This window comes from Pocillopora damicornis, chromosome 13, assembly GCF_964200805.1.
Source record: "Pocillopora damicornis chromosome 13, jaPocDami1.2, whole genome shotgun sequence".
In the NCBI taxonomy this organism is placed as follows: domain Eukaryota; kingdom Metazoa; phylum Cnidaria; class Anthozoa; order Scleractinia; family Pocilloporidae; genus Pocillopora; species Pocillopora damicornis.
In genome coordinates, this window is record NC_142682.1 from 10,664,547 (window position 1) to 10,685,496 (window position 20,950).

Below are 20,950 nucleotides of genomic sequence, written 5' to 3' on the forward strand. Positions count from 1 at the left end.
ATGAATGGTGTTTTATTGTTTTGCAATCTTGATTTTACTGCTCTGTTCATTGATCAATCTTTTGTTTTTAGGCATAATATGAAGGAACTAGACATTCTTCAGCAAAATTTAACTGTCAAATTAAGATCAAATCCTATCAGTGATGGTGACGGCCACAATCGGGAAGATTTGTGGGCCACTCTCCACCCACAGTGCCTTTTTTCTGGTGGAGATGAAACAGTAAGTTTTCCTTTAGAATCTTCAAGAACATTGAGAACTGAAAACATGACTGGCAGTGGTAATGTCTTGGAAGGAAAGTTGGCTGAAGCTGTATTTAAAGAGAATTGTGATGAACATATGGGGTTGAATGGCAAACACATGACTCAAGTCAGAATTGATGGTTACATACTGCCCTCTCCAAAACTGACCCCAGAATTGAAACAAAGCAGTAGCTTTGTTGATAATGAAAAAACTGCTCTAAGAACTGTAGATAATGTGCTGGATAGTGGGGCAACAATACCTAACTATTGTGAACTTCAAGAACCTTCTGCAAAATGTAGAGAGGAATGTCTAGAACATACTTCAGTTTTGGACAGTTTACCTGATGAGGAGAACCAGTTATCTGTTACCATAGATTGCTGGCCACCTTTGAAAAGGGAACCTTCCCTCACTGATATTTCAGGAGACTTTTCAGTTAGTGGGTATGTTCAGGACAACACTAATGACACAAGGTTTGCTGATTTGAAAGACAGCTGGCTCAGCAGTGAAGAAGAAGAAAACTCAGGTTTGAGCCAGGCTGAAAAGCCTGGCATGTTAAATGTACCTTCTGGATTAAAAAGTAACAGACATACAGCTGGTGAACTGGAGAGAATTACTGTTACAAACTTTCAAAAGACAGAAAATAAAGTGAGTGACCGGAATGATGATCATTCCAGTATTTTTGGTGATAAGGATGAACAAAACATGGATGTTGATGTGATGTCAAGTGAAGCTGAAAGAAAACAGTCAGTTGATGACAGCAGTAAGAGTAATGATAGTGGTGAAGATTTCACTAGATTAACCGGTATTGAATCAGGTGATATTTCTGCTGCAGGCAGAAAAATTACATCTAATCATGATAACATTAAGGAAACCTACTCAAATGAACATGCATCTAATAACAGTTTAACTCCAAACAAAATGGTAATACAAGACTCATTACCTAGATACCCTCTGTCTCACCGCCAGACAAGTGCTATGTTGCCAAATTTCTTCATGCCTTCAGAACAACTAGAGGAGTCTATGAGGGCGCTTAGACTGGGAGCCTCAAACACATCTTCACATTCCAAGCTGTTAGCTTATTCACAACATACAAGAAACAACCAATGCACAAAAGAAAACCTGACTGAGAAATTTGCAAAAAGGAAACAATATTATAAAGACAAAAAAGATGAAAGGCCCCCAATCTCCCATTCAGAGGTGGATAGGATAGCTAGAATTTTCAAGTTGAATTCTGGGAGTTTGTAAGACTATGTTTAAAACAATGTGATGCAACCATTTGCATTCTTATGGTCATGTATATTTCACTCCTGTCAAATTAAAAAAAAAAGATATTGACAGCTATTTATTTCATCTGTGTAGCTTCCTTGTACCCACATATTTTTGGCTGTATGCTAATTACTTTTTCCAAATCATGTGAAATCCTCATGGTATTGGATGCTTTTAGTTTTTGAAAATCAGTGGTGCATTCAAACATAGATATGACTCACATCAATGGAAAATAATCCCTTTAGTATTATCACAAGATCAATACTTTGACAAAAAGATGTGCAGGTGAATGAGATTTTCTATAAGGAACAATAGTGGGCATATACAAGTTGAGGTAGGGGATGTAAGCAAGGGAAAAATGATATTTGTGTGAGATGAGTTACAAATTGGATAATACAGGCACAAGTAGCATTGTTTCTTGTTGCTCAATGAAGTCAAATATTTGTCTTGTCATTCCACCCATCAGATTGGTGCAAGCTCTGAGTGACTGTTGCACATTGGGTTTCATAGTGTCAGGCGGTTAAATTCCTAACAGAACGATACTATTTGTCCCATTTGTTTGGAATGGCAATGTGACATTGGTGCTCTTCCTTTGTTCTTTGTTACAAAGAAGACTGGTAGAATGATTAATTTGTATGAACCAAAAGCAGAACTTTACCCCAGCAGTCCATAGTAGATTTAAGGTCTAGAGAGACAAGAACCTGGTCCAATGGAATTCATTTATTTGTAAATATTTACTAGTGATGGTTGAATAAATATACCATACAAACCTAGAATACTTTTTTGTTTCATACTTTGACTCTCAAATTTTTTGTCATATCCCTTGCACCAACAGTCATGCATAAATTTTTATGATCTCGATCCATTCATTCTAATGTTGGATTGTACGTCTTAACAACAGAGGAGAAGTTTCTGACTTGTACAATCTGGGTAAAATCACTCATCAAAGCAAAACTGCCTGATACGAGACACGCCTATTCCATTACATTCCCAAATTTATTCAATCTTTCCGTTGCAACCATCCACGGTACCTTTAAATCCCACGTGAACACTTTAAGACGTCCTGTCATTTGTAGGGACTGTAACTGTTATTCCTAAATATGTTTGTAGACAAACCAACGAAACAAAAAAATAGCTCTGCTTGTCATCTAGTTGTTTTATTTTGATATTGGATGAAGAAAATTTTAGTCACGTACAGAACTAAGTCAGTACTGGATCGTCAAGCAGCTCTGCTATGGACAAAGACCACAAAACCTTAATCTTTGTTTGGCCTTGACGTTGCTAGGTAAATCCACCATGTAACTTCTGTTCCTGCTCCTGGCGCTTCACAGCTTCTTGGGCTTCTTTCTGCATGGTTTCCAGCTTTTCAAGCGTCACTGACTTCATTGGCATTATCTTGGGTTTGCAAAGAACCGGCATTGGCGTCTGTTCAGTGAAGAGGAGTCCTTGTTTTGGAAGAACCTCCTTGAACACAAGCTTTTCACCTGCCATCTTTTCTCTCCTCTATAAAGATTACCACCGCTGACCAGATATAACCGTATTAATGAGGAGCGAATTAGGCGGTCAGCCCGCACCTGATTTGAAATAATAAAATTTGATTTACATCGGATCGATAGATGTATTCTTCGACAGACAATAACGAATAATGACCCGAAAGATAAGACAATCAAATTCAATAATGTCCCTTTTGCAAGGGCAAATTAAAGAAGTGGGAAAATCACAGCATGTCTTGTAGAAATTCAAGTTCAAACTAATCATACAAAATAAATTATTCATCAGAAAACGGCAACGGATCAATTACAATGGTATATTTCCAGTCAACCATTCAGAGAATTCTTGGAACACCTCTGTAGTGCAAATCAAAGCTTTTCCATAAATCTTATATTCGCAATCATAATTGCACCTACTTCCTCTGACCTGAAAAAAATACTCAAAGAAAATATAAATAAATGTTATGATAGATTTTTTAACAGCTTATCCTAGGAACACTATAGGGGCGACAATCATCGTTATTTTAGGAAATCTTATCCCTTGTAATATTAACTTTTTCTCTCGCTCTGTCTCTCTCTGTCTTTCTTTCTCTGTCTCTGTCTCTCTCTCGGAAACATCTCCATACAAATACCATTTTAAAGTGGAATCGTCTTGTATCATCTTTCGTCAGATCTAATTATTTTCTCAAAAATGAAAACCACCGAATTTATTTTTCGATATGCAAATTTTTTCTCGGACAGCCCAAACACTCCCACTAAAATCATGTAATTTAATTTTTACACTTATCATTATAGCCGGGGAAATTCTATGTATGCCCCCAAAAAGCTGTTTCCTTTAACTTCACATGAGAAATAAGAATTGCACCTTCATTCCATTTTCATAAGCACCTAGCCAACCTTTCTCATAGATGAAATATGACTGTGTCTTCGTTTATTGCAAAGCTATTCGCCATTTCAGAAGAATATTTTCGCCGAAGTATGACGCGGTACTGCATGCAAAAGCCACAGTGATCAAGCTACCATTTGGAGGGCGCGGCAAATCTGTGGCTCACCGGCGAATGACGTCCTTGTAACATAGCGACCATCGACCAATTAAATGTCAAGAGGATTCAAAATAGCCAATCACAAGCTGTTCATCACGTGCCTCAGGGCAAAATTTTACCTTGCTTCGCTGATAGGAAGCTTTTCGTGAAAGGAGTGAACTGGATTGTTTTCTTGAATTACCTGTGTTTGTTCTTTTGTACAGAGTCAAAGGGGCGATCTGGTTCACCTTGACAAGCACATCGATATTACGGCCTGAATCTGCCTTGGAGAGTTTTCTATTGTTAATTTCCCGGTACAAGACCTGGCGTGCCCGAGTCTGTCTATTGGGCTGGTGTCTTCCATTCTGTTATTGTTAGAAGCTGCTTGCTTGCGAAAGATTGTTTCTCAGTCGACCTGAGGAGTTGTCAAAACTAAAAGTTCTCTCCTGGAATAATGTGAAGTTGGTAGTAGAGAGCAAGGAAGTAAGCAGACCTGCAGTAGACAAAATCGTGTTTATTTGTTTCGGTAAGAGCAGTGACACACAGCCCAGGAATCTGGCATCCTTCTGTCCATTTGTTTGAGAAGAAACTTGTGAAGAAAAGTTTCGGTTTCTACCCTCCAAACTGGAAAGTATCTGTTGGCGTAACTGTGGTCGCTGACAAACTGATCTTCTGGCTTGTCCTAAATCTCAAGGACAAAAGAGTTTTGCAGTGTTTTTGAACAGTGAGGTGGAACCATCGAACTCTCCATTGTGAGTTTAATTAAAGGTATATCCCACGAGGCTTCGATTCGAGAGCTGTGTAAGATTTTTAACATAAATATAACTTTACATTTTGTAAACTAGGATTAATCATGGCAGAACCTTCTATTAAAAAGGAAGAGCAGCAGTCCTTGCGTTCGCTCGACTCGCTGGATTTCAATGCAGTCGCCGATTTTTCAGATCTTTCTATCAGAGATCTTACCTTGCTGATGGAACACAGGGGACAAGAAGCAAGAGATTACTTAAATTCAAACTTTGGAGGCGTGCAGAAGCTTATCCATAAGCTGCACACTTCTTCTGAGAGAGGAATTGGTGGATTTCCCGAAGACCTTGAAAATCGCAAGGCAGTGTTCGGTTGTAATTTCATTCCACCAAAACCTCCCAAAACCTTTCTCCAGTTTCTTATCGATGCTTTCAAGGATATCATCCTTATAATTCTGACCGTTGCAGCGGTCGTATCCCTAATGTTAGGAATTTTTGCGCCAGAGGAGTGCGAGGGGTCGGAAGACAACACTGGCTGGATCGATGGCTTTGCTATTATTGTTGCAGTGATAATAGTGGCATTAGTGACTGCGGTGAACGATTATCAAAAGGAGCAGCAGTTTCGAGGCTTGCAGAATAAAATCGAAAGCGAACACAAATTTACAGTTGTGAGGCATGGAGAACCTATTGAAGTACTGAACAGCGAAATAGTGGTGGGTGACCTTTGCCAGGTCAAATATGGTGATTTATTGCCAGCTGATGGTGTTGTTGTTCAGTGTAATGACTTGAAAGTTGATGAGAGCTCTCTGACAGGAGAATCAGATCTTGTTAAGAAAGGACTAGAGAGAGACCCACTGCTACTTGCTGGAACCCACATTATGGAGGGAAGTGGCAAGATGGTGGTTTGTGCTGTGGGAGTGAATTCACAGACGGGAATAATCTTTTCTTTGCTTGGAACACATGGTGATAAAGGAGAAGAAAAGCCAGATGGGAAGGGTGAAGAAGCACCACAGTCACCATCCATTAAAGCCAGTAAGGATGACTTTGAGGATATCAACTTGGATGAGGAGAAAGATTCTGATTCAAATGGAAAGGAAAAGAAAGACAAGGATGAGAAGTCCATCCTTCAAGGAAAGTTAACAAAACTGGCAGTCAGTATTGGTTGGCTTGGTGTGGCTGCTGCCCTCCTAACAATTATTGTCATGGTCTTGCAGTTCAGCATCAGAAAGTATGTCAACGAGAAAGCTTCTTGGCAAAGTGAGCACTTAAATGCTTACGTCAATGCCTTTATTACTGGTCTGACAGTGTTAGTTGTAGCTGTACCTGAGGGTCTGCCACTGGCTGTTACAATTTCTTTGGCATACTCTGTTAAGAAAATGTTGGATGACAATAATTTAGTCAGACATCTTGATGCCTGTGAAACCATGGGCAATGCAACAGCCATCTGTTCTGACAAGACAGGAACTCTAACCACAAATCGCATGACTGTAGTTCAGAGTTATCTAGCAGACAATCATAACAAAGAAGTGCCAAAACAAGGACAGCTGCCACAGACACTGGTTGAGTTGCTCTGTAAAGGAATTGCGATAAACAGTAGCTACGCTTCCAACATACTGGTGAGTAAACATTCTATGTCCGGTTGTTTGTTAGTAGATTTCTATATGTCAGTTGTGACAATAAAGGGCAAAAGAGGTAAAAAAAAAGTCATCTATGTTTACACAAGATGATTCATCAATGAATAATCACAAAACAAAGAAATTTGTCATGTAATAGTGTGGTTGGTTTAGCTATTATATATAAGGTGCGTCTGTACTCACAAATAATGAAGAACACATTGCAGACAGTTCACAAGACTATCTACAAAAATCTGATTAAGGTTTTCATGTCATGACAGTTAACATTGTTGAAGGAAAAGTCGGTTTGAAATTTATTGCTGGAGGTTGGGAGGGTGGGAGTGGACTGGTCGATGTTTTAGTATAGAAAGGCTTTGTATATAACTCAGTGCTAATGAAAGCCAAATCAAAAGATGATATGTATCTCTCAATAGTTTTCCATCCAATTTATCGAGTTTATTCTGTAATTGATACTGATTAATGACATTTGCATCTTAATATCACAAACAGAACATATATTTTGGCTAACAACATCAGTTCCCTTGTGTAGCTCTTGAGCTTGGTTTCCTGTTGTCCCTTTTGGCTTTCCCTTCAATGTCAATGGTAATCCCTTCCTGAATTATATTAGTAGCTTTACAAGCATAACAGTAATCATTTCCAAATGATACTGAATTATTACTTTCTCCAAGTTAAAGCATGTGAATGAATTTGACATTTTCCTTTTGAAAAAGTCATATATGTGCATGAATACATAAAAAGCCTCCCTAAAAAATGCATGGTTTCGAAATTTTTGAAGGTGAACCAGAAAAGTACATGTAAGGTTTTTTTTTTTTTTTGGCAGATAACCACAAAATCATTTGGATGAATTTCAATATAAGTACCAAAAGAAATGAGAGCAACATCTGCTAAAATCATCAGTATCCAATTGTATGTCTACAGACAGTTGAAGTTGTTATCTGCTGACATTAGATTTGGCTTCAGTAATTTTGACTAAAATTTGATCTATAAATACAGAAAAATTAATCATCAATAATTTTTCAAAACAAGGTAAACAAGAAGTATTGCCAAGGTCAGTTGCCTTATGCATCTTGCCCAGTGAAAATAGCAGTATCTCTGAGGTGTTAATTTCACCAACCTTTGCACAGGACGGGGAAAAAAAACAATAGAGAAATCTGTTTGAAATACACTATTTTCCAATAGTTTTTTACTAGTAAACAGAAAGTTTTACTTTGAACCATGAAATAGTGGGCTTGTTTTATTTCTTCAAGTTTAATACAATTTGCCATTATTTGTTTGGAACTGTGTTTTATTTTTTAGTTAAATCCTGGAACAGATGATAAACTGGTAAACAGAAATTTGAACCATGAAAAAGTGGGCTTATTTTATTTCCTTAGGTTAAATAAAATTTGCTATTATTTTTTTTGGAATTGTGTTATATTTTCAAGATAAATCCTGGAACAGATGGTAAACCTCAAAAACCATTTCCTAGTGTAACTAATTAACCCTCTTTCCTCAAGGAAGGAAAAACAGATGTTTTCTGCCCATATACTTTCCTTTTATGGTAGGCTTTCTTGTCATTTGCAGAGATGATATGTTTATTAAATGTTTTGGACTTTTTTCGTGCATTTGAATTGTCATCATGCAAATGGAATGGTTATTGTATCTCTCTTTTTTAGTGTTATGTGAAAGAAATTTAAATTAGTTTTTTTATAAATCATAGCTATGATGATTTAGTGAAATAGCACTTGTTTGGTGGCCTGTAAATTTTTATTATTTTGTCATAAGTTGTCCAATAATCTCCTTGTACAAAAATCACAGGCACTTGTCTGTTTTTGTCATAAATAATATATGTTTGCAAAGTGAACAAAATTGTAGACAATTTCTTTTATTTTGATGCTGGTGTGTCTGACACCTTTCATTTTCATTATTATTGTTACTATTATTCATGAAGTTTTATGAAAGCTCTCAAACTAGAATACTTTGTAGAAAGAAGCTGAGATCAAATGGGCAATCACAAAACTTGCTATTCAAAAAAAATTTTTCTTTTTTTGCAATATGCAAAATTGAGGCCTTTAACAAAAGTTAGTGTTGAGCAATCTGAATTCTGTAGTGTATTTTCAAAATAAAGTGGTAAGGAAAGCACTGTTAAGAAAATGTTGAACAATTTGTAGAAGATTTTGATATTAAAAAAGGTGATGACATAATGGGCTGAGGCAAGTTCCATTTTTACTTGTTGGACTGGTTTTTAGACTGATCATGTTATGGTGTCCATAAACAGGGCTCTTTTTTAGTACCAGTTTCTGGCAAAATTTTGTTGGATTTGTTGCCATGATAATTTGTTTGGAAACATTGTGTCTATATCTGTGACATAAAGCAAAGTCTAACTTGAAAGTATTCATCAGTGGCCAGATGCTGGCATTACCATTGCAATTGAAGTTAAGACAATGTTTTTGTTCTTTTTTTTCCCCAAGAAAAGAGATGTTGATTTTGCTTAGGATTTTATTCTTTTGCAGTGAATTGAATTTTTTATCTCTGGTTTTAGCCTTCAGAACTTCCTGATGGTCTCCCAACACAAGTTGGAAATAAAACTGAATGTGCATTGCTTGGCTTTGTGCTTGAAATTGGTGAAACTTATCAAGATTACCGAGATAATAACCCAGAGTCTAGTTTTGTCAAGGTCTACACTTTTAACTCTGCAAGGAAATCCATGACAACAGCTGTACGTCTTCCTGGTGGAGGATTTCGAATATATTCCAAGGGTGCATCTGAGATAATGTTGAGTCGCTGTACATCTGTCATTTGTAAAGATGGTGAAATCAAACCCTTTACAGCTGCTGATACTGAAAAGATGGTGAAAGATGTAATTGAGCCAATGGCCTCTGATGGTTTGAGGACCATCACCCTGGCTTACAGAGATTTCCCAGCCAATGGAGTTCTTCCTGAGAAAGGTTGGAAAATATTGAGTTATGAAAACTTGGTTCACAACAATCTTATCCTAATCACAATGCATATGAATTAACCCTTTAACATTTATGTGACCAGGAAAGAATTTCTCCTAACAATATTAATACAAAATTAAACAGACAAGCGATAAGAAGAAAGAGAATTATCAATAAGGAATTATTAGTTGATCTAATACCAAGTTTTTTGAGATGACATTATAAGATTTGTATGGCAGACCATGAGGAGAGTTACTCATGAGGCCTGGGAATGAAGGCAAGTGAAAGGGTTCAACATAAGCTTTCTTACTCCTTGGACTGGTTGAGATTAACAAGGATATAATGACTTGTTGCAAACCAGACTAAATGTAGTACCTTAGGTGACATAATTTTATTTAAGGACGTTTGAAATTTGGAACAAATTTAGCTGCATTTAGGGTGCATTCAGCAGCAGTCATTCATTTTTTAGTCTAAATTTAGGATTTTTTTTTGACTCGTTTGTTCATGATCTACTCCACATACACAAATCATAACATCAATTCATTACCCAGAAATATTGAAGTGGCCTTTCTAATAATGTGAGACTCACTGCATTTTGATGTGTTGTTTAGTTGGAGAAGCGAGTGTAGAAATAGAGCCAGACTGGGAAAATGAAGGTGAAGTGTTGTCTAACATGACATGCATTGGAGTTGTTGGAATTGAAGATCCTGTGCGACCTGAGGTAAATTATACAACATGCTAACATCTTGTTAAGACTAAAGGTGAAAAAGGAAGGCAAGTGTTCAGAGTTTGGAGTTTTGTGTTGTCTTCTTATAACTTGAACACTGAAGAAGGTAGATTTTAGGTGCTACCTAAGTGTCATGTTCATAAGTATTTACCACAGGCTTTAAAATTTACTTTGTTTTGGTTCCTTTATCGTTTTTGCTAGGTTTTCTATGTTAATTGTGGTCTTTGATTATATGGATAATTTCACTTTATTACATTTGCACAAATTTTGTTGCATGGTAGTGTAGATACAAGTTTTTGGGTTGTACTTAATTTTGTTTGGAATGTTTTGCTATTGTGAAATCTTTTTTCATCACCACTGTAGTTTTTATTAAGTTCCTGGTTCTTTTAGCATGTAACCTCCAGAGAAACTGACCCATTGTGGAATATTTTCAGGTACCAGATGCAATTTTAAAATGCCAGCGTGCAGGAATTGTTGTGCGCATGGTTACAGGTGATAATGTAAACACTGCCAGATCCATTGCTTTCAAATGTGGCATCCTGCAACCTAACAGTGAATTTCTTGTACTGGAAGGCAAGGAGTTCAACAAACTCATCCGTGACTCTTCAGGAAAGGTGGGCAGCTGTACAAATATGTACCTTGTAATTTTGTTTCTATTGGTTTCTATGGTGAACAAGAATTCAAAATGGCTTCTCAAGGGTAACCAGTCAACTCACTGATGGACCAACTCACCGACGCCAACTCGCCGACGCCAACTCGCCGACATATAAAATCGAGTAGAGACGCCGGCGAGTTGGTCATCAATCCAATACAACTCATTAGAAGTTAAACATACAGAAAAGTAAACGATATTTAGTAAAAAAACACTGGTGAACATTGGTGAACATCAAACAGAAGCTTAAACATTGGTGAACATGTTTTCTTAAAAAATCTGAGCGATTGACATGATGAGTCTTTACTGTGTTGTTGTCACACAATAACTTGTTTGCGTCTGAAGCGGATATAGTAATTGGTGATGTTTACTTTACTTTATTCACCTTGAGATCCTTATAAACTTTGTTGCAAATAAAAATAAATGCTTTTTACTAAAGATCTTATCTAGAAAGCCAAGTTTTCTTAAAAAATCTGACCGATTGTCATGATGAGTCTTTACAGTGTTGTTGTCACACAATAACTCGTTCGCGTCTGAAGCTGTTAGAGTCATTGGTGATGTTTACTTCCCTTTATTCGCCTTGAGATCCTTATGAACTTTGTTGCAAATAAAAAGAAGTGCTTTTTACTAAAGATCTTGTCTAGAAAGCCTAGTTTTTGCTAAAAAATCTGAGCAATTGACATGATGAGTCTTTACGGTGTTGTTGTCACAATAACTCGTTCGCGTCTGAAGCTGTTAGAGTCATTGGCGATGTTTACTTTACTTTTTTCGCCTTGAGATCCTTATAAACTTCGTTGCAAATAAAAATAATTGCTTTTTACTAAAGATCTTGTCTAGAAAGCCAAATTTTCTTTAAAAATCTGACCGATTGTCATGATGAGTCTTTACAGTGTTGTTGTCACACAATAACTCGATCGCGTTTGAAGCTGTTAGAGTCATTGGTGATGTTTACTTCGCTTTATTCGCCTTAAGATCCTTATAAACTTTGTTGCAAATAAAAAGAAATGCTTTTTACTAAAGATCTTGTCTAGAAAGCCAAGTTTTCTTTAAAAAATCTGAGCAATTGACATGATGAGTCTTTATGGTGTTGTTGTCGCACAATAACTCGTTCGCGTCTTAAGCTGTTCTAGTCATTGGTGATGTTCACTAATGTTCACCAATGTTTAGGCTTCTGTTTGATGTTCACCAATGTTCACCAGTGTTTTTTTACTAAATATCGTTTAATTTTTTGTATGTTTAACTTCTAATTAGTTGTATTGGATTGATGACCAACTCGCTGACGTATCTACTCGATTTTATACGTTGGCGAGTTGGCGTCGGCAAGTTGACCATAATTCTTCTCAAGTATTTGCTTCAAACAGCATCTTATAGTGGTCATATATCCAAGAGCTGGTCAAACTTTTCAAACAACTAACATATTTACTCGTGTATAAGTCAACCTTTTATGACCAAAAAATCATCCCAAACAATCACCCTCAACTTATACATGAGTCATACACAAAGACCTGACCCAAGCAATCCAAGAAATTAGCATAACAATTGTCTGAAGTCTGTTAGGAAAACTACGTTTATAAAACTAGTTATAATTGTGTTTGAGTTTTGTCACTTTTCAGCACATTCTTTGTCACCAGAAAAAGGTTGAAATAATAAATTTTAAGTGGCTTGATTCAAAGCTACTGGAGCTAATTTCTATTGTGTCTTCAGACTGTAGAGCAGACATCTTTCCTTACTGCTTTACTGCTAGTTATGGAGCTGAACTTTTGTTTTCATCAAACGATTTCAGTAGCTTAGTGACCTGGCAAATGCTGTTGTCTCAGACAGTCTTGTTCATTACGTGAGATCCTTCAAAGCTCTTAGGTATTCCTTCAGTCTACGTAATCTCCTTTCAAACTCAACTTTAAGATAAGGGTTGGTTAAATGCAGGAAGATTTCATTTTCAATGTGACTCACAAAATATGGTAAATTACTTCTCCAGTAAATCAAAGTGTTCAAGTATGCTGAAATTGTGGTGATATAAACAGGTGCTAATAAAATTCATAGTGCATGGTTACATTTTGCTCTGCAGTTTTTTTAATTCTCCATGTTTTCAGTACATTATCAGAATTAAGGGATTAACTTTTTGGGAATTTCTATCTGAATTTTTCTTCTTTGACAAGAAATGATGAAAAATCTGATTTTTGACTTTGAAAATGGGGGGTCAACTTATACACAGGTAAATATGGTAAATGACCAGCAGTCTGAAATTTTTCTGAAAATTTGACAAATCAAGGGATCTTATACAATCTAAACTATCATATGATGATAAGGAACTGCAAAGTGATCTTGAGGGGATTTTTAAATCTAATGTCAAACACTTGGTTAAAGCTTTCTTAGAATACAGAGCCATGGACATTGACACTTCAGAAATTAAGTGAAGTCCACTTCAGGTTATGGTTCCTTAATAACTAGATGATCAGCAGTTGCAAATTTTTTTAAAAATTCAGAAATCAAGAGAATCCATATAGTCCAAAATACTATGTTTTAATAAGGAACTGCTAAGCAATCTCAGGGAAATTCATAAATCTCATGTCAGTTGCATGGTTTTTGTTGGCTCAGAATGCTTTTTAGATTTTTAATCTGATCTTGAACACTTGGTTAATGCTTTTTCAGAATACAGAGCCATGGACATTGACACTTCAGAAATTATGTGGGGTCCACTTCAGGTTATGGTTCCTACATAACTAGATGACCTGCAGTTGCAAATTTTTTAAAAAATTTCAAAAATCAAGAGAATCCATATAGTCCAAAATAGTATGTTTTTATAAGAAACTGCTAACCAATCTCAAGGAAATTCATAAATCTCATGTTAGTTGCATGATTTTTGTAGGCTCAGAATACTTAGGAATTCTGTGATGTGGACTGCTGGCCATGGCTCTCAAATTACTAAATGACAGGCAATTGTAAACTTTTGTCAAAATTTCATAAATCAAGACAACCTATATAATCCAAACTAGTAGATATCGACAAGGAACTGATAAGCTATCCTTAGGAGATTTATAAATCTTATGTCTAATATTCAGGTTATGCTGGGGTTCTGTACATGTTAAAGGAGGTGCATGGAAAGAAACAAAGCAGTAGACAGGTTGAGACAAAAACACCAAAATAGTTGGCACATTAAAGCAACAATTTCACAAGCAAATATTAACCCCCCCTCGTAGCCACCCTTTCCACCAGTTAATTAAAACTTTCAGAAAGTCACAAATGGTGTACATGAACTGATAATTCCTCAAGGTAACATGGGAAAAGGATTGATTTTCTTGAAAACCCAACATCAGCTTATTTTATAAATCCAATATATCTTTCATTTCCATGAAATGTACAGGAGAGAAAGAAATGTATGATTTCTTGCATTAAAAAAGGTGGGGATAAAGTGGTCAGGAATCTGTCAACTATTATAAATATGTACATTATTAACATCAGAAAGGAAAATGTCACTGTCTTTCATCATGAAAATGGCCAAGACATGATGAAAAGCTTTGTTGTTTCACAAGTCCATATCTGTTTTTAAAAGAAACTGAAAAACTACCAGAACAATTTAAAATCAAGGCAAAACAAAGTCATATTTCTGACCATTTACTCATGCAGATTGTAAAGCAATTTTTGCGACCAGTAGTTGAGGAAGTATAGCTACTTGACTTCTGAAGTTTAGGATCCTTTTCATTTACAAGGAAATACAAATCAAATATTTTAGCAGTTACAATTGCAGTGATAGTCAACCTTTCCTTATACTTTGCAGTTAATTTTTTTGTCTGCAACTGTTGTTTTTCCCATCTTGGACAGTGCAACCAATATATGATGTATGATGCTAAAAGGTCTACTGCCATCCAAGTTTTTGAAACAAAGCTTGTACATATGAACATGTTTTACTGTACAGGTTAGCCAGAAGAAGTTTGATGAAGTGTGGCCCAACTTACGTGTATTAGCTCGATCCTCACCCCAGGACAAGTACACTCTTGTCAAGGGCATCATTGACAGCAAGCTTAATCCAACACGGGAAATTGTGGCTGTGACTGGTGATGGTACCAATGACGGTCCAGCACTGAAGAAAGCTGATGTTGGCTTTGCCATGGTAAGATTTCTATTTCCTGAATTTCTTAAACATCACAGTGGCTTACAGATATTGCAAACTAAAACTTCATCCAAGTATGAATAATATTTTCAAATCACACTGTCAGCATTTTTAAGAGTCTAAGAGCCAGATATCAATGATATATGGATTACAATACTACAAAACTAGCATTATTCTCCATAAATTTGCACATTGTAAGGTACAAATGACATGTGGATAGAGTACAAATATCCTGCCATATTGAACAATTGGTTATTTTGTATTGTAGAAAAACCTGTTCAACTGGTCATCTGCACATATTATGCTCTCTATCTGCTTTTCTTATTAGACATTTTGGTGTGTAGTAATGCTTAATAGCAGAGCTCACAGAGCGTAGCCCCATAATTATAAAAAATGGTAGTAGCAACCCATCAAGCTGAAAAAATTTGGACTTATGACTGTACGACCGTACGGCTGATCATACAAGGTGCTACTTTTAATGTGTGTGGTCAACTGTACTGAGGGCATGCCAACACCATGGCTTTTTCCAGTAGTCCAGTGGTCAGTACACTGGGCTCTGAGTCAGGAGACCTGCATTCTAGTCCTGGCTGGGGCAAGGTGTTGTGCACTTGGGATGTGTAGGGGAAAAAAATGTGAGCTCTGCTTTTAGGCTTGGCTAAAGCTATATATTATTTTTACTCATTGTTTGTCTTTTTTCTTGCCTCACTAGCTTGTCAAAGTACAGCACAAATCATTAAAATACTCAGCTAAACTGTACACCACAATAATTATTAACTAATATTAACACAACATTACATAATTACATGGGTCACTCCCCTACTTCATTACTAATTTACATAGTGACTATTCTTGATGTCCAGGTAGCAGTTCAAACTTGAACATGATCCTGTCTATGTTTTAGGGTATTGCTGGAACAGATGTTGCTAAAGAGGCATCTGACATCATTCTAACTGATGATAACTTTAGGAGCATTGTTAAAGCTGTTATGTGGGGGCGCAATGTCTATGACAGCATCTCAAAGTTTCTGCAGTTTCAGTTGACTGTGAACTTGGTTGCTATTGTTGTTGCCTTTATTGGTGCTTGTGTTGTTCAGGTAAGGTACATGTACGAGTGCTCATTAATGTGGGCTAATTTAATTAGTTAGCCAGTGACAAACCATGTATGAAGTAACATTAAAACCCCATTAATTTTTATTCATTAGAAAACAAATGCTTCAAGAATGGAATGAGTTAATGCACAGATATGTGACATAAGAAAATTATCCTTATTACTGGAGCGTCCTTAGGAAAGCACCAGTCTCAAAGTGCAAGCTGTTTTTTTTCTCTTTTGGTCCTCAATTCAGCATCATAGTCTCAGGTGTTCTCAAGGGAGATGCAGATAACTGGGTATGAGAATCTCAACCATCCCTACCAGGTTTACCTCTGTCCCCAATATCCTGCAAACACCTGAAAGGGGGGTAACAAAGGCTGAAATTTTAGCCAGGTTATAACCATAACCATAATTGTCAGACATATGCTAAAATCATCAAGTTAGTTTTCCCTTCTTTTTGCTCCATTCTTGATCAAAGATGGGAATATTTTGTTGCACTGCTGTAGCTATTTTACTTTGTGTCTTCAAGTTGATTTTTCCTCTTCTATTTGGCTGCCATGTGACTATATGTTACACACACAGAGTCCTTGAAATTTGTTTTAAAAAATGCTGCAAACCGTAAACAAATCCACAAGCAAGTTTGAGTCAAACCTTCAATAGCATCTACTTGGACTTTTAATTTGTTGAAGAAGTGTAAGTAAACTTTGACAATGGAAAGTCTCCATAGGTTCATACTAATCAACAGCAAGCTTGCTTTTAAAATACCTTCCTTCTCAGGTTCTTTCTATTTAGTCTCTTTTTTTTTAAAGGTAAGTCCTCTGACTGGCACACAGCTTCTTTGGGTAAACCTAATTATGGACTCCTTTGCATCACTGGCCTTAGCTACAGAGCCACCAACAGAAGACCTCTTACAACGCAAACCCTATGGACGCACCAAACCACTTATCTCGCGAACAATGATTAGAAACATTCTTGGTCATTCAATATTCCAGCTGATTGTCATGTTTGTCCTGGTATTCCTGGCAGATGATTTATTTGATATAGAAGACGGTTACTTGGAAACAACACGCTGTAAACCAACAGCTCACTCTAGCATGGTTTTTAATACATTTGTTATGATGCAACTCTTTAATGAAATTAATTCACGTAAAGTTCACGGAGAGAGAAATGTGTTCTCTGGTATTACCCATAACCCAGTGTTTCTTATCATCATGGCAGGAACATTTGTAGTGCAGGTAAGGGTCAAGAGTTGAGTTGTTCAATTTTAATCTATTTTGAAGAGTGATTAAGGATGTAAATGTTCTATGAATTCTTTGTTCTATTTTGGATACAGTGATTGTTGAACTTAATTAACCCTTTAACTCCTAGATCTAATTTGTAATTCTCCTTACTGTCAACCATACAATTCTTATAATGTTAGTTCAGAGAATTTAGTATAGGATCAATTAATTATCCCCAAATTGATATCTTTCTTTATTTTCATCACTTTTCTGGTTGATATTATATTGATATTGGGAGAAGAAATTCTGTCTTGGTCACTCATGGGAGTTCAAGGGTTAATTTGAAAATCAACATTTTGAACATCCATTTGGTATAAGTTCATATGATTTAGAATGTTTTAACAGCCTTTGTTGATTTTTCAGATTCTAATAATTGAGCTGACTGGTAAAGCCTTCCATGTAACAGGACTGGGCTGGGAGGAATGGCTTTGGTGTGTCTTTCTTGGATTTTCTGAGTTGCTATGGGGACAACTTGTCCTTACAATTCCCAAGACATCATTCCCAAAGCTTTGTCGATTTGGTACAAAAGAACTTCCCCTTGCGACAATAGTGGAACCTGATGGACCAAAGGACAGCAAGGCTCGTCTGTTGTGGATACGTGGGCTGACGAGATTGCAACACCAAGTAAGTAATTGTTATAATACCAGACCAATTCTTTTTTCTTTGTTTTGAGTGTCTGAAAATTCTTTGATATGGTAACTCGCATGTCAAAAAAACTACTCAGAATCTCTTTATCAACAATTATTTTTGAGATCTGATGTTCTGTTAATTAAAAAAATTTCTCTTTTTTTTTCCAACTCAAAGTTGGACTCTAAAATTCCCATTTATACCTTGAGTGTGTCTTCCTTTGTTTAAACTGCATGTATATATCTACTATAAATCAAGTTATGTGGCCACGGTAGTAGAATATCAGCTCTCTGTCCTTTTTGTGTACCACCTCAATGCAATTACTTTATGCTTAAAAAAAAATGCTATGGACAAACATTCTTCCAGTATGGTCCTGAGCTGGTTTGCTTTATACAAGACTTAAGGCAGGATTGGAAACAACCCTTAGTTGACTAATTGATTTCTCTTCTTTGGCAAGGTTTTAGAAGATAGCAAAGTTTCACCAAACTTGAAAAGCAAATCTTGTGCTACATCATTAAATGGTGATATACACTTGTCTGCGTTTGGACTGCTTTTTTCAAGTAGAATCCAAGACTTATCGTGTATTTTTGTTCACTTGCCTCTGCAATATACAATATACAGTATACAAAATCCCTTGATTATTCATCAAGCAATGAGTACTCTTTGCAGCAAAGCATGATGTACACTTATTTCTTTCTTGTTCAATCCATTGTAGTGTGTGGTTCCTTAATGACTATGGGGTTTTATTTTACTTAGATCCGAGTGGTAAATGCATTCAGAAGTGTTATTGATGGACGAAGTCAAAGAGCCATTGCATCTCCAGCAGTATTTAATTCTTTGCTAGCCCCTGTGCGAACAGCAATGGTTTATGATGATTCACAGTATCCATCTGCCTTGGATAGCACTGAGCCTGGAGCTGAAGCAATACAGCGGTATGCAAGTGTGGAAAGCTCTGTCTAAGATGCCAAATTTAGTGTTGTTATAACATGATTGAAATTATTGTCAGTAAATACTAGTGAAAGGGTTTATCACTTTAAATGTCTTACATGTTCATTACCATTAGATTAGTGCTTGATCACTATCATTAAGGTCACTTGGCATTGCTGGTTCTTTCATGAAATTCAACAGGCCACTTTTCTGTTGGGCTTAAGTAACTCTACACTGAAACACAGTAAAGCTAATTCACAGGACATTGAGGCACTTAATGTGCTCTATGCTCTATGTTGCTACTGATCACTCTTATCAGCCTCTGTATTGAAAATCAAAAGTAGAGAAATAACACTAACTTGAGAACTGACCATACTCTTTTATGAATTAAACTATCTTTGATATAACATTTTCTTAATCTATGCAGGTGATCATGATTGCTGTGGAAGTCTGTGTGGACAGATTAAAATTCTCCTCCTCTGTCTTAATCCTTTTGGTCTCCAGAGTAGATAGAACCAAGTATAAAATTTTAACTGACAGATGTTTAAATCTAATTTGCAAGCAGTTCAAGTCAACTGAGTCATAGTAAAGAGTACAAAATGATTAAGTAGCCCTTTCCTTTTATACTTTATCTCTTGCTCAGGAAAGCCATTGAATGTCTCACAGATTGCTTATGACAGTGGTTTGAAATTCAGTGGTTAATAGAATCAGTATGCATTGATATCAGAAAATTAATTTGTTAGGAATTTTTTTACCAGCTTTACTCTTAACATCTCCTCTATGCTAAAGGTGCTTTTTCCATTGCTGTTGTACTTCCTCACTTGAAGTGTCAAAAACAGTGATTAAATTAGTACATTGGCTTTTTAATTTTTTCCTCTTACTTTTCTCTGTATCCTTTAAGGTAACCTTCCTTAAACTTCACTATTGCTATGATTGAGTTTTCTGGATCCTTAGTTAATTGTCAGAAAGTATTTCCCTATTTTCATTGAGTGTTGGAAGAGTTTTCAGAACAAAATAAGTCAACATGCTGCAATTACTAAGGGATTGAATATTTCATTTATATGTAGAGAATTCTTAGTAGGTTCCTTAAGGACAGAATGATATTTTAATCTGTTAAAAACCATTTGAAATCATTTGGCAAGTGATCAACTGTTTATCTAAAATGTATAATTTTGGTGATATTTATGTAATTATATATTGAGACTGCAATTACAATGCCATTTTTGCATTGTATTGTTTCAAGGGTTGGTCAGAACTTTACCATTCATAAAATCTCAAGGATTCTACCAGAAATTTTAGGAATTGAACCCATTTGTTACTTTTGCACCTTGCATTTTATATTTTTTTAATTGTTTTCTCAGACTGGCACTTTCACACCAGGAAATTTAGACATACAGTTTAAATGTTAATTTTGTTTCTCTATTGGGGCCAAGTGGTAAACTATGGATGGTTCAAAAGAATCATCTACTAAGGGAGAAATGACAGGTCAATTCTTCCTCTCTTTACCAATGAAATGTGGAGGAAGCAGTTTTTTTGAAACATGAGCCAATCATTTTCAGGTGACAAAGGTTAAACTCCTTTATGTATTTAGAAAGTTTCTTGTTACAAAGGTAACTGAGAGCTACTAATAGTTACCTGTGTAACTTACCCGACTTCAGAAGCTTTCTAGATAAATATGCTGATGTCAAACCAAAATCTAGTTAAGATGGCGCTAAGGTGGTAGTTTTAGATATAATTAGTTTAAATTTCAGTTATAAACAATAGTGGAGTTGAGGTCTTTTCTAGATCTTACTATAGCAACAGTGTATTCCTTATAGCTGTCTGTATTTCTATTTTTTTAAAATTGATTGCTCCAAACGGCATTTCAATATTTGGAAGTTAAGATGAACGAGTTGTCTATTTTTAATTAATTATTTATTTGCTGTACCATGATTCAAGGCGGGATTCAATGGAGAGTCTCGCCATAGCGTACTGAAGGTACTGTAGTATTACCAATAGGATCCTTTGCATTATCATTATGATAAAGATATTATAGGGAACTCCCGTGTAACATGCGTAATAAAGGATATAATCTTACGCTTTCGGCTTGGTTTGATTGTACAGAATTTTTCTTCAGCTAATGTTTTGTTTAATGAGAGGCTGCAAGAATAATAATTTCTGTTCCTGTATGTACAAGTGTTGATTGGATCAGGTCCATGAATTACACAGTGTTATATGAATATTTTTA

General features: G+C 36.0%; 2 protein-coding genes and 1 long non-coding RNA gene across 6 annotated transcripts in view; 2 read left to right on the forward strand and 1 right to left on the reverse strand.

The window, feature by feature from the left end:
- Nucleotides 1–2,282, forward strand: part of LOC113680385 (C2 domain-containing protein 3) — a 28,387-nt gene extending 26,105 nt beyond the window's left edge. For all 3 annotated transcript variants that reach the window (XM_089192055.1, XM_089192056.1, XM_089192057.1), the window contains one exon: nt 72–2,282. In XM_089192055.1, the coding sequence (XP_089048181.1) occupies nt 72–1,485 (1,414 nt within the window). In that variant the 3' untranslated portion in view covers nt 1,486–2,282. The remainder of the gene's footprint in view (nt 1–71) is intronic.
- Nucleotides 2,207–4,204, reverse strand: LOC149035436 (uncharacterized). Its single transcript, XR_016182456.1, has 2 exons — nt 3,308–4,204; nt 2,207–3,080 (listed from the first exon to the last, which is right to left on the reverse strand). It is a non-coding gene; the product is annotated as an uncharacterized LOC149035436 (long non-coding RNA).
- Nucleotides 4,143–20,799, forward strand: LOC113680402 (plasma membrane calcium-transporting ATPase 4). 2 transcript variants are annotated; one of them, XM_027197438.2, is made up of 10 exons: nt 4,143–6,377; nt 8,917–9,322; nt 9,925–10,034; nt 10,475–10,654; nt 14,606–14,800; nt 15,702–15,893; nt 16,699–17,124; nt 17,533–17,793; nt 18,553–18,728; nt 19,151–20,799. In XM_027197438.2, exons 1-10 carry the CDS (start codon nt 4,872–4,874, stop codon nt 19,152–19,154), a joined length of 3,456 nt encoding a protein of 1,151 aa, XP_027053239.2. In that variant the 5' UTR covers nt 4,143–4,871; the 3' UTR covers nt 19,155–20,799. The 2 variants fall into 2 exon arrangements, with proteins under 2 accessions (XP_027053239.2, XP_027053238.2); XM_027197437.2 differs by lacking the exon at nt 19,151–20,799 and having other exon boundaries at nt 4,266–6,377; nt 18,553–18,822.
- The last annotated feature ends 151 nt before the right edge of the window (nt 20,800–20,950 follow it).

Excerpts from the sequence above, each read along its gene's own strand:
- LOC113680402 (XM_027197437.2), top strand. The coding sequence starts at position 4,872 with ATGGCAGAACCTTCTATTAAAAAGGAAGAGCAGCAGTCCTTGCGTTCG. Across the intron at positions 6,378-8,916 it reads GCTACGCTTCCAACATACTG|CCTTCAGAACTTCCTGATGG; the intron begins GTGAGTAAACAT and ends CTCTGGTTTTAG. Across the intron at positions 10,035-10,474 it reads AAGATCCTGTGCGACCTGAG|GTACCAGATGCAATTTTAAA; the intron begins GTAAATTATACA and ends GAATATTTTCAG.